This window comes from Anomaloglossus baeobatrachus, chromosome 9, assembly GCF_048569485.1.
Source record: "Anomaloglossus baeobatrachus isolate aAnoBae1 chromosome 9, aAnoBae1.hap1, whole genome shotgun sequence".
NCBI lineage: Eukaryota > Metazoa > Chordata > Amphibia > Anura > Aromobatidae > Anomaloglossus > Anomaloglossus baeobatrachus.
Window position 1 is genome coordinate 22,544,869 of NC_134361.1, and position 13,503 is coordinate 22,558,371.

Here is a 13,503-nt window from a genome sequence, read left to right on the forward strand (position 1 = left end):
TACATACAGTGCTATACTGGCACTATCAGGCTGATTCTATACATACAGTGCTATACTGGCACTATCAGGCTGATTCTATACATACAGTGCTATACTGGCACTATCAGGCTGATTCTATACATACAGTGCTATACTGGCACTATCAGGCTGATTCTATACATACAGTGCTATACTGGCGCAATCAGGCTGATTCTATACATACAGTGCTATACTGGCGCAATCAGGCTGATTCTATACATACAGCGCTATACTGGCACTATCAGGCTGATTCTATACATACAGTGCTATACTGGCGCTATCAGGCTGATTCTCTACATACAGTGCTATACTGGCACTATCAGGCTGATTCTCTACATACAGTGCTATACTGGCACTATCAGGCTGATTCTATACATACAGTGCTATACTGGCACTATCAGGCTGATTCTATACATATAGTGCTATACTGGCACTATCAGGCTGATTCTATACATACATTGCTATACTGGCACTATCAGGCTGATTCTATACATACATTGCTTTACTGGCACTATCAGGCTGAGTCTATACATACAGTGCTATACTGGCACTATCAGGCTGATTCTATACATATAGTGCTATACTGGCACTATCAGGCTGATTCTATACATACAGTGCTATACTGGCGCTATCAGGCTGATTCTATACATACAGTGTTATACTGGCACTATCAGGCTGATTCTATACATACAGTGCTATACTGGCACTATCAGGCTGATTCTATACATACAGAGCTATACTGGCACTATCAGGTTGATTCTATACATACAGTGCTATACTGGCACTATCAGGCTGATTCTATACATACAGTGCTATACTGGCACTATCAGGCTGATTCTCTACATACAGTGCTATACTGGCACTATCAGGTTGATTCTATACATACAGTGCTATACTGGCAATATCAGGATGATTCTCTACATACAGTGCTATACTGGCACTATCAGGCTGATTCTATACATACAGTGCTATACTGGCGCTATCAGGCTGATTCTCTACATACAGTGCTATACTGGCACTATCAGGCTGAGTGTATACATACAGTGCTATACTGGCACTATCAGGCTGATTTTATACATACAGTGCTATACTGGCACTATCAGGCTGATTCTATACATACAATGCTATACTGGCACTATCAGGCTGATTCTATACATACAGTGCTATACTGGCACTATCAGGCTGATTCTATACATACAATGCTATACTGGCACTATCAGGCTGATTCTATACATACAGTGCTATACTGGCACTATCAGGCTGATTCTATATATACAATGCTATACTGGCACTATCAGGCTGATTCTATACATACAGTGCTATACTGGCACTATCAGGCTGATTCTATACATACAATGCTATACTGTCACTATCAGGCTGATTCTATACATACAGTGCTATACTGGCACTATCAGGCTGATTCTATACATACAGTGCTATACTGGCACTATCAGGCTGATTCTATATATACAGTGCTATACTGGCACTATCAGGCTGATTCTATACATACAATGCTATACTGTCACTATCAGGCTGATTCTATACATACAGTGCTATACTGGCACTATCAGGCTGATTCTATACATACAGTGCTATACTGGCACTATCAGGCTGATTCTATACATACAGTGCTATACTGGCACTATCAGGCTGATTCTATACATACAGTGCTATACTGGCACTATCAGGCTGATTCTATACATACAGTGCTATACTGGCACTATCAGGCTGATTCTATACATACAATGCTATACTGGCACTATCAGGCTGATTCTATACATACAGTGCTATACTGGCACTATCAGGCTGATTCTATACATACAATGCTATACTGGCACTATCAGGCTGATTCTCTACATACAGTGCTATACTGGCACTATCAGGCTGATTCTATACATACAGTGCTATACTGGCACTATCAGGCTGATTCTCTACATACAGTGCTATACTGGCACTATCAGGCTGATTCTATACATACAGTGCTATACTGGCACTATCAGGCTGATTCTATACATACAGTGCTGGCCAAAAGTATTGGCACCCCTGCAATTCTGTCAGATAATACTCAGTTTCTTCTTGAAAATGATTGTGATCACAAATTCTTTGGTATTATTATCTTCATTTATTTTGCTTGCAATGAAGAAACACAAAAGAGGGGGTTTGACCTCACACAGGTCCTGGAAGTGAAAAGCTAAATCGATTGTATAATACTTATGCTAATTCTAACAGGGGGAGGGGATAACTATTGATTCCCCCCAGATATTATCTGATCCTCAGCTGCTGTCACTCAAGAAGCTGCTGATTTTATAAACTTCACTTTCTTGGATTTCAAAACCTAAACATCCGAGCTGCCCACTACAGGTATGTATAGAATCAGCCTGATAGTGCCAGTATAGCCCTGTAAGTATAGACTCAGCCTGATAGTGCCAGTATAGCCCTGTATGTATAGACTCAGCCTGATAGTGCCAGTATAGCACTGTATGTATAGAATCAGCCTGATAGTGCCAGTATAGCACTGGCTTTAGGTTATATCCGAAAATTCTGGTGATTGGTTCCCTTTAAGAACGAACGAGAGGATGGAAATCCCGAATATAAGTGTCTGTGCAACATTGGCCATGGGATTCACGCTCTCTAGGCCACAGCCTCTCGCTGAATGGTAAAGATGACCCACTACATATCTGAGGGCCATATGATACTTCTGTCCCTCAGTGCCATCTACAGAAACCTGAGCTATGTGCGTAACCTCCAAGCCCCTCGATGAGGCTATATAGAGAAAAGAACCCCCCACCACCACAGACTCCATCAGGTATTGCTAGAGTAAGCAGTCAACTGAACAAAACCAGCAGTTACAATTTCATGAGGTCCCATGGATGGTGGTCACGGCTCATGTTATTGGTGAAATTTACGATCCCATCCGATGTCTTACCCCGATTACATAACTGTATTCAGGCGCCTGGAGAACATGATCCCACTGCCCCTGTTATAGTTGGCTGGTTTGATGATGGTGATTAGACGGTCATCAATCTGAGATGTTGGACCTCGCGAGCTGTTATGGCTAAATTGTCTAAGGCTGTTTGATGTTGCGTCTTTATTTTTAGAGTTTATATTACTATTGTTTATTGTGTTGGAGGGGTGGTGGGGAGAGCGCTTACTTTTGGTCCGGAGTGTTCTTTTCCGTATGAAGGTTCCTGGACCTCGTTGGACTCTAGTGACACTTTCACTCTTCCCGCAATCTGCGGTAATGAATGACTCAGCCTCTGTTTATGGCTTCTTCGATAATTAGCCGCAGCTGTGTTATAAGATGAAATGATCAATGACTTTGTTTTTCAGAGAGGAGCCGAGGGCAGGGGCTTCACACAAAATGAGACGCAAAGAGCGATAATTATAAAAACTGGTTCTGTGGAAAACGATGTAAGGGATTAGGAAGGAAGCCTATATAGAAGCTGATATAGCACTGTGTCCACAGCTTTAGGGGATTAATATGGTACTACTGTCCCTTCTCTAACAAATATAAAATACGATAACTCCTGTACAGGTGACCTAAGGACCCCGTACACCTAATAAGATGAGTCCTGTACAGGTGACCTAAGGACCCCGTACACCTAAATAACATGACTCCTGTACAGGTGACCTAAGGACCCCGTACACCTAAATAACATGAGTCCTGTACAGGTGACCTAAGGACCCCGTACACCTAAATAACATGAGTCCTGTACAGGTGACCTAAGGACCCCGTACACCTAAATAACATAAGTCCTATACAGATGACCTAAGGACCCCGAACACCTAAATAACATGAGTCCTGTACAGGTGACCTAAGGACCCCGTACACCTAAATAACATGAGTCCTGTACAGGTGACCTAAGGACCCCGTACACCTAAATAACATGAGTCCTATACAGATGACCTAAGGATCCTGTAAACCTAAATAACATGAGTCCTGTACAGGTGACCTAAGGATTCTGTACGCCTAAATAAGATGAGTCCTATACAGATGACCTAAGGATCCTGTAAACCTAAATAAAATGAGTCCTGTACAGTCGACTTAAGGATCCTGTACAACTTAGGTAGCTCGTCCGGTCAACATCTAAGGTCTACGGGACCCTTAGGTCATGTCTGCCTCCCCTAAACACTTCTTGGCTTGGTCAATTTCACCACAACTCGGTGTTTCATTGGAAGAGTGGAGAAGCTGCTGCCATGCTTCTCTGGTGGGAGAACAACCGATAGAGCAGTTAACCCTTATTGTTAGGTGGCATCGTCAGCACAGATTTGGGAGGCGCCGATAAACATTAGATAGTTGGACAAACCGGACAAAATTACTGAGATTGGCCTTTTCTTTATCCCAATGAGCACGTGCGTGCTTAGTTACGGGACTTTGCCCTCTGCCACACTTTGGGTAATCCCAATGGCCCCTCATCTGCTCATCTCCCTCCATTTTCCAGTATTGGTTTGCCTATTTTAGGGTTTGTATTGGATCAGGTGTTCGCTGGATCTTTCCGTGCATCGTGTCGCAGCCCATATCTAGTCACATCACACACAAGACATCATCATCGTCATCATGTCCCATCAGATTTTATTTGAAGCGGTTTACAGAACAGACTCTCACCGTCTCCTCCCTGCCATATCGTCCTTCCAATGCTGTGCTTTTATAAAAATAGACAGTGTATCCATTTTGCTATATATATATAATCTATTTATATATCGGTGGCAGGAAAAGGGTAGAACCAGGGCCGTTCTCCCGTCACCATCTTCTCATTGACGCTGTGACACGCACCTCTTACCCTAGACCTCATCATGAAAGTTGTGGCCTCCCGTTTTGGGGTCTTCCTGCTTATGATCTTCTTCCTTTACGACAACTTGTATTTTTTTTCTAATTTTTTTAATATCCGAAAAAAAACTAGTAAAATTGCATTTACATCTATATACATCTACATATGAAGCGGCCACCAACCCTACGACGTCTGAGCCATTTTCATATCGCCGTAGCACGCCACAGCCGTCACGTTGACAGTGTCCACATCTGGACCATATCTGGACACGTTTCTTCTCACCCTTCGGATTACTATTCCCTTCTTCTTCTATATCTTAGAGTTTAACTTACTCCCAACGTTCTTTGGTCTTTTTCTCACCCATCCTTCACTGTGAAGCACTTCAGGAGCCCTTCTCAGAAGGGGCCCAGTTCTATTTCGACTCATGCTTTTTGCTTCTCGATGGTCAAGAACCTGTTAGGACTCCTCTCCCCATAGAAACTACATTGTGATCAAGTTCCCCCTTGTTTAGGTGGCCAACGTTGCACCAATGTTCCTCCTTGTTTTGCCTCACCTTAACCTATAGTTACGTCGTCTACATATTTCTGACCTAGATCCCTCCCAGATTTCTCCTCCTTGAAATCATTTTCCCCACTTTTTTATTCCAATATTATATATTATGCTGAGTTTTATGATGAAGCCATTCTAGCTTAAAGGCCCACAGTTTTTCGTTGTTTTTTTTCTTTGCCAAGTATCCTGGAAGGACGGAGTGAATGTTAAGGTTGCAGGAGGTGTCACATTTCTTCCAGTTTTCAGTTTAGTGGTTCTGACAAAATCTCTTAGCTCTAGAATCGGCGATTGTTCCCCACGGCTCGAGGACGCATTTTCATTTCGGTGAAGGGAATGGAGAACTCAAAACCTTTCCAAGTTTTCCAATTTATACCCTGAGGAAGGTAAAAAAAAAAAGCATATTACATTGTGTATGTGCCAATGAATGAGAAAAGTGGATAAAATCGGGACTTTGGTTTGAGGCACAAGAGGAAAACTAGAGATTAAGACACTGTAATGCTCACGGCCAAGGTAGGGGCAGCGAGCGGGATTAGTGGACCCATTGGACCACAGGGGGGACCCGGGCTTACCCTTCAGTGGGAGACGCCAGGTACCACTCCCAGGGCAGGAACCTGGACTGTGGCAGCTTACCCCCCGGGACAGGTGATGGACTGAGGTAGAGATGGGCACAGGTGGGGTGACTGAGGCAATCTGGACAGGTGGGTACATACAGAAATCGTGGGCACAGCAGGGAATGCGGGTACTGGAGACGGACACGGGGATAACGGGACCTGACAACTAGCTAGCAGACTGGTACACTGACTAACCGAATGTGTTGTGCAGGCACCTCCCCTAATGGGAGGATGTCTTAAATACACTGTGCCTCTAAGCCATAGGCCTTTAAAAGGCGAGCCGGTGTGCGGCACGAATCTTAGGTGCACTCACGAGAACCCTGTGCGGCATGTACAGGGTCTGGGAGGGGAAGGAGGCAGCAGCACACATGGATGGCCGGGGGACTGTGGGGGAGGACGCGACCTTACCGGGGTAGTGAGTAAGTCGGCGTCTCTGCAGAGACACCGGCGCTACCGAAACCCTTTCCAAAATCATTCGAGGATTGGATTTGGCCACAGTGCAGACTTGGGACAGGCATGAAATATACATGGGTATATACTATGTCACCTTATGCTTTTTTTTCACTCTATAAAATGTCTTAGGTGCCAGGAAGGAGCATCACCCTGTGCCCCCTCAGGTTAGCGAATACCAAGATGCCACATCTGACCTGGTCTTGACTGCTCTTTATCTTAGTAGGTAATTGCAATGTTTCTTTATATTTAGTAAATTATTACAATATTTGTCTGGAGCGCAGGATCTTGATGGCTGCACAATGTTCTTGTAGGGACAGGATTGATCTAAACACATCGCGATTCCAAACAGATAACAGAGGAACAAAGCTTAAAATATTCTAGAAAGTTTTCTTGATAAGATCCCCTGAGGCTGGAGGTGGCTGGGTCGCTCACCTGGTGGTCTTTGTTGTTGTTGTATAAGCCGTTGAGATTGGCATAGTGGCAGTTTCTGTACCACCACGCTCCCCTGTATGACATGGCGCATGGAAGGATTCTCCGCTGAGTGTCCCGGTCATATGTCGAGAAGATCATGTTGTTGTGGTAGCTCATGGAGTCCCCTGGAAGAAATGATTTATATCAGTGTTATATCAACACCATGGAGCAAAATGGATTACAGATCAAGGAGAGTCCAGTATCTGCTCCAGGTATTACAATACGTTAGTCTGGGCTTTGTGTGAGGCTTCATTACCTGCATCTCCTCTATATTGCCCAAGCCTCAGCCTGAAGTTTTCGCTTTCAGACTCCACACGGAAATCGTTATACACAGCAAAGGCAACGTCTTCTCCAGCTCGGAGATCCACACGCAGCTCGTAGGAGCCTGAAGAGGAGATCTGGTGGAGAGCAATGTTACCTGCAGAAGACCAGAAGGACACTATGGAGGACAAGGATCGTTTAGTCATACCTACATACAGTAATGGATTTTGCTTTGGATTACCAGTGGTAGGATCATTTGTGGAGGGCAGTAAAACAATGACACCAACCCTACAAAACCAAACTGGTGCCCAGAACTTTGCACTCAACTGAGAACCTGAAATTGAAGTCAAGTGAAGCAAATTGACATTATAGATAATTAGATTTTCAACAATAGAAAAAAATTGGAACCAGCACTCACCGATATTTGCTGTGTAGCACTCAGGTTTGTTTCACAGTCGTTGGATACATGCTTCGGCGTTACAGGGAGGGAAAAAGGATGGTCAGCACAAGATGACGACGGCCGTTTCGCCCCTAAGGGTGGGGCTTCGACGGGTCATGGCGGCATCAGGCTCTGACATACCACCCAATGGTTTCTCTGGTGTCTCTGATCAACACAGGCAGCCTCAGGTGTCGGCCTGCTGTCTGCTCATAGACAGGCTAGCAAGAGTTAACCTCTGATAGCCTGCTCCTCAGGCTTCTTTTCTCACATGATGTAAAGAAGCCAATCACATCTGGTCCTCTCATATTTATGCTGGACGATATCTTTAACCCACGTCACCTATGGTTTATGCTGTGTTGGTCCCAGACTTGTTGGAGAAAGACTTGCTTTGTGCTTGGAGTTGTGGAGTTTATCCATAGTTACATAGGTTGAAAAAAAACCTGGGTCCATCTAGTTCCCCCTTCCTCCACCAATTATACATTTTGTCATTGTCATTTATAACCGACAATGTTGTGTAGTGAGGAAATCCTCCAGCCCTGATATAAAGCTGTTATAGTATCTGCCATTACTACCTCTTGTGGTCAACATTTGACAGTCTGACTGCTGTAACTGTAAATCTTGTTGCTGTCTTGTTGTTTCTACCCTGCTCTTGTTTTCCTTCTTATCACTTATTGTCTTATTCCTCTGTGTGTATGTGCTGTGTGACAGAGTTTTGGTTTCCCCTATCTGTCTATTTTTGTGGGTTAAATCCCACTCCTGTCCTGCTCTCCTGGAAGATGGGAAGGGGGTATAAGATCAGGGCTGGTCAGGAATGGGTCCAGGAAGGAGACTCGGGCATCCCCACCTTTAGGGGTATCCCTAAGATTAGGGATAGCACAGGGCCCCCTAGTCTAACACGTTACGATCTATCATGCGATTTCACGAGCAAGCCTACCCGCCCCCGTCGTTTGTGCGTCACGGACAAATCGCTGCCCATGTCGCACAAAGTCGTTAAACCGCCGTCACACGCACTTACCTGCAGAGAGACATCGCTGTGGGTGGCGAACATCCACTTCCTGAAGGGGATGGGACGTTCGGCGTCACAGCGACGTCACACAGCGGCCGGCCAATAGAAGCGGAGGGGCGGAGATGAGCGTGACGTAAACATCCCGCCCACCTCCTTCCTTTCGCATCGCTGGCGGGTGCTGCGGGACGCAGGTAAGCTGTGTTCATCATTCCCGGGGTGTTACACGGCGCAATGTGTGCTACCCCGGGTACGATGAACAACCTGCGCAAAGTAAAATAAACGATTTTTTAAAAATAAACGAGGAGTACACGATACCCGATTTCTCACCGATTTGCAATTGGTCGTAGGTGTCACACGGGACGATGTCACCAACGAAGCCGGATGTGCGTCACGAAAACCATGACCCCGATGATCTATCACACGATAGATCATCTCGTGTGACGCCCGCATAAGGGTCAGCTTAGGTTCCCAGGTTTCCCACTATCCCCATAGTCCTTATGGAACTCATCCCATGAACCTGTAATATCCTGAAACGTAGGGGGTTGCATTAAATGATTAAGTTAGTGGGATCTAACACCCATTAATCCTGAGACCAAATTAATTATGACACTTCTTCATGTACAGGCCCCTGCCTGGGACTGCAGCTAAGTCCCTTGATTTTGTTGAGTAAAGGCCCCGTCACACACAGAGATAAATCTTTGGCAGATCTGTGGTTGCAGTGAAATCATGGACATATTGTTCCATTTGTACACAGCCACAAACCTGGCACTGATTGTCCACAATTTCACTGCAACCACAGATCTGCCGCAGATTTATCTCTGTGTGTAAAGTGGCCTTAACAGCAATCTTGGAGATCAAACATTGATGAAGTTTCTTAAGGATGTGCCATCAATGTAAAGTTAAGTTTGTGAGGATTGACCCCAAGGGCACCAAGTAATTAAGAATTGAAGAGGCCATGGCACACGTTGGAGCACAGTACAGTGTATATGAGCAGGGCCTGTGCCTGGGGCGGCAGCTCAATCCCTTTATTCTGCTGATCAGGGGGAGTCCCAGAGCTCAGACCTCCACCGATCTTATCCTACAGAAAGTCCATAAATTTGGAGACATGGAACGTAGTAGATGGATTTTTTTATCATGCACCCATGGGCACTTACCCAGCCAGAATTCAGAGGTCAAGTTGCCAAACCCATTCTTATAATCATCCCACTCCCGATAGAAGTTTGTGCTCCCGTCCATCCTTCTCTGGAAGACCTATAGGACAGATATCAGGATATATATCTCATGGCTTTATACACTGGTTAAAATACATAGTAATTGGCAAATGTGCGTCCTATACTTACAATCCAGCCACCGCCATCGGTCTCCAAGTCACAAAACACCGTCAGCATCTTTTCTTTATCTCCCCCGAGATATATGGTAAAAGTACCGTTCCGAACCTCTCCGTTCATCCTCAGCTCCCAGCAATCCCGGGGATATGGGAACCTTAAACGACCTAAAGGGGGAAATACAAATTATTATTTTTTTAACACATACTCCTCTTTTGTGGTTTCTGTGATCAAAGGAAACTTTATGATGTTTTTGAGGCAATGTGGCATTAACTTCACCCTCCAGCAATCGAATATCCTCAAATGTTCCAAAACTTCCTTAGCAACTAAAAAAAGTCCATCAACTTTAACACATTTGATATTGACCAGGGAGGTGCAGCTGCAGTGGCTGTGAGAGAGCATGCTGTGAGAGGGGAGGAGGGAGGTGCAGCTGCAGTGGCTGTGAGAGAGCATGCTGTGAGAGGGGAGGAGGTGCAGCTGCAGTGGCTGTGAGAGAGCATGCTGTGAGAGGGGAGGAGGGGCAGCTGCAGTGGCTGTGAGAGAGCATGCTGTGAGAGGGGAGGAGAAGCAGCTGTAGTGGCTGTGAGAGAGCATGCTGTGAGAGAGGAGGGAGGTGGAGCTGAAGTGACTATGAGAGAGCATGCTGTGAGAGGGGATGAGGAGCAGCTGCAGTGGCTGTGAGAGAACATGCTGTGAGAGGGGAGGAGGGGCAGCTGCAGTGGCTGTGAGAGAGCATGCTGTGAGAGGGGAGGAGGAGCAGCTGTAGTGGCTGTGAGAGAGCATGCTGGAGAGGGGAGGAGGAGTAGCTGCAGTGGCTGTGAGAGAGCATGCTGTGAAAGGGGAGGAGGAGCAGCTGTAGTGGCTGTGAGAGAGCATGCTGTGAGAGAGGAGGGAGGTGCAGCTGCAGTGGCTGTGAGAGAGCGTGCTGTGAGAGGGGAGGAGGAGCAGCTGTAGTGGCTGTGAGAGAGCAAGCTGTGAGAGGGGAGGAGGAGTAGCTGCAGTGGCTGTGAGAGAGCATGCTGTGAGAGGGGAGGAGGAGCAGCTGTAGTTGCTGTGAGAGAGCATGATGTGAGAGGGGAGGGAGGTAGAGCTGCAGTGGCTGTGAGAAATCATGCTGTGAGAGAGGAGGGAGGTGGAGCTGCAGTGGCTGTGAGAGAGCATGCTGTGAGAGGGGATGAGGAGCAGCTACAATGGCTGTGAGAGAGCATGCTGTGAGAGAGGAGGAAGAGCAGCTGCAGTGGCTATGAGAGAGCTTGCTGCGAAAGAGGAGGGAGGTGCAGCTGCAGTGGCTGTGAGAGCATGTTGTGAATGAGGAGGGAAGTGCAGCTGCAGTGGCTGTGAGAGAGCATGCTGTGAGAGGGGAGGAGGGCAGCTACAATGGCTGTGAGAGAGTATGCTGTGAGAGGGGAGGTGGAGCAGCTGGTGAGAATCCTCACTGGCTCCAGAGACACACACAGCTCCTCCATCCCACCAAGAAGATCCAGAGACACACTTAATAGAGACCACCGACGTATTCGCTCCACCAAAGTCCTGAAACTCTTTTTGCTGATCTCTCATATTATATTATTACGTATTTAGCACCTGGAATGCTGAAACTTTGGATTTTTTGGACAAAATTTACAGTTGTTTTTTTTTTAATTCAGAAGCTCCAGGGAATGGACGTTAGAGGCCCGCCTATAATAGATGAGGAGGTTAGAAGCTTCCAGCCTGAGCGGTGTGGACGGCCTCCAAAGTGACGGAGGGTTTGGATATGAAACGTTGTATTCTGACCCTGAAGCTTTCATCTGTCGGGAATTGAAGCGAGCACAGCGATAGCGAGTCTCTTATAATTAGGTGAGCCTTCATTTATTTTTCCTTTTGTCCAAGAAAACAAAAATTCTTCTTCGGCTTCGCTCATGTAAGATACCATTGGGCTGGTTTGACTCATCCGTGAACCGGACCGTTCTGAGACGGGAAGACGGATACTCAGACAGGAAAGCTGACACTCAGACGAGAAGACCGATACTCAGACAGGAAGACGGATACTCAGACAGGAAGACGGATACTCAGACAGGAAGGCTGACACTCAGACAGGAAGGCTGACACTCAGACGTGAAGACCGATACTCAGACAGGAAGACGGATACTCAGACGTGAAGACTGACACTCAAACAAGGAGCCCGATATTCAGACGGGAAGACGGATACTCAGACGGGAAGATGGATACTCAGAAGGGAAGATGGATACTCAGACGGGAAGACGGATACTCAGACAGGAAGGCTCACACTCAGACGGGAAAACAGATACTCAAATGGGAAGACCAATACTCAGACGTGAAGACTGACACTCAAACAAGGAGCCCGATACTCAGACGGGAAGACCCATACTCAGACGGGAAGACTAATACTCAGATGTGAAGACTGACACTCAGACCAGGATGCCGATATTCAGACAGGAAGACCGATACTCAGACAGAAAAAACGATACTCGGACAAGGAGGCCGATACTAAGAGAGAAAGATGGATACTCAGACGGGAAGAATGATACTCAGACGAGGATACCGATACTCACATGGGAAGACTGACACTCAGACAAAGAGACCGATACTCAGATGGGAAATGGATACTGAGACGGGAAGACTGACACTTCGACAGAAGATGGATACTCAGATGGGAAATCCGATCCTGAGATGGGAAGACCGATACTCAGACGGGAAGACAGATACTCAGACTGGAAGACCAACGCTCAGATGAGGAGACGGATACTCAAACGGGAAGACCGATACTCAGATGGGAAGACCGATACATAGAAGGGAAGACCAATACTTAGACAGGAAGTCCGATACTTAGAAAAGAAGACCGATACTCAGACGGGAAGACCGATACTCAGAAAAGAAGACCGATACTCAGATGGGAAGATGGATATTCAGACGTGAAGACCGATATTTAGACGGGAAGACTGATACTCAGACAGAAAAAACGATACTCAGACGGGAAGACCAATACTCAGACGGGAAGACCGATACTCAGACGGGAAGATGGATACTCAGATGGGAAGACTGATACTGAGATGGAAAAACCGATACTCAGACAAGGAGCCCGATACTCAGATGGGAAGATGGATACTCGGGAAGACCGATACTCAGACGGGAAGACCGATACTCAGACGGGAAGACCGATACTCAGACGGGAAAACTAATACTCAGACAAGAAGACTGATACTCAGACAAGAAGACTGATACTCAGACGGGAAGGCCGGGTCTTACCTCTGGGTCTCCCAGCCTGAACTACTTGCTTCTTAGGTATATATAAAGCAGGTATCTTAGGTCAGGAGACCTTTGGGTCAGTCCGGGTCTTCATATCTGAGCACGGTCCATGGTTTGGGGATGTGTGAACCCGACCTAATTCATACAGAACTAATAAGGACAGTAGGGGACTTTGCTAATTAAATACCACAACGAGTGGCGGAGAGTCGTTATTACTTCTTCATGTAGAAGAATAGCGATTTCTCTTCTAATAATCTTCAAAGTCCTTTGGAAGAGACAAATTTGCCGCTGTCAGCAGCCGCTCTGCTGCCGTAACAGAAATGATGTGGATCAGATGTCACACAAGCTGGACGACTCC

General features: G+C 46.2%; 1 protein-coding gene across 2 annotated transcripts in view; it reads right to left on the minus strand.

Annotated features, from left to right (window-relative positions):
• Window positions 1-4,574: 4,574 nt before the first annotated feature.
• The window catches only part of TNXB (tenascin XB), a 71,306-nt gene continuing 62,377 nt past the window's right edge, over window positions 4,575-13,503 (minus strand). For both annotated transcript variants that reach the window (XM_075323260.1, XM_075323261.1), the window contains 5 exons: window positions 9,918-10,069; window positions 9,732-9,828; window positions 7,128-7,289; window positions 6,833-6,996; window positions 4,575-5,710 (listed from right to left, as the gene is read on the minus strand). In XM_075323260.1, coding sequence (XP_075179375.1) covers window positions 5,612-5,710; window positions 6,833-6,996; window positions 7,128-7,289; window positions 9,732-9,828; window positions 9,918-10,069 — 674 coding nt within the window. In that variant the 3' untranslated portion in view covers window positions 4,575-5,611. The remainder of the gene's footprint in view (window positions 5,711-6,832; window positions 6,997-7,127; window positions 7,290-9,731; window positions 9,829-9,917; window positions 10,070-13,503) is intronic.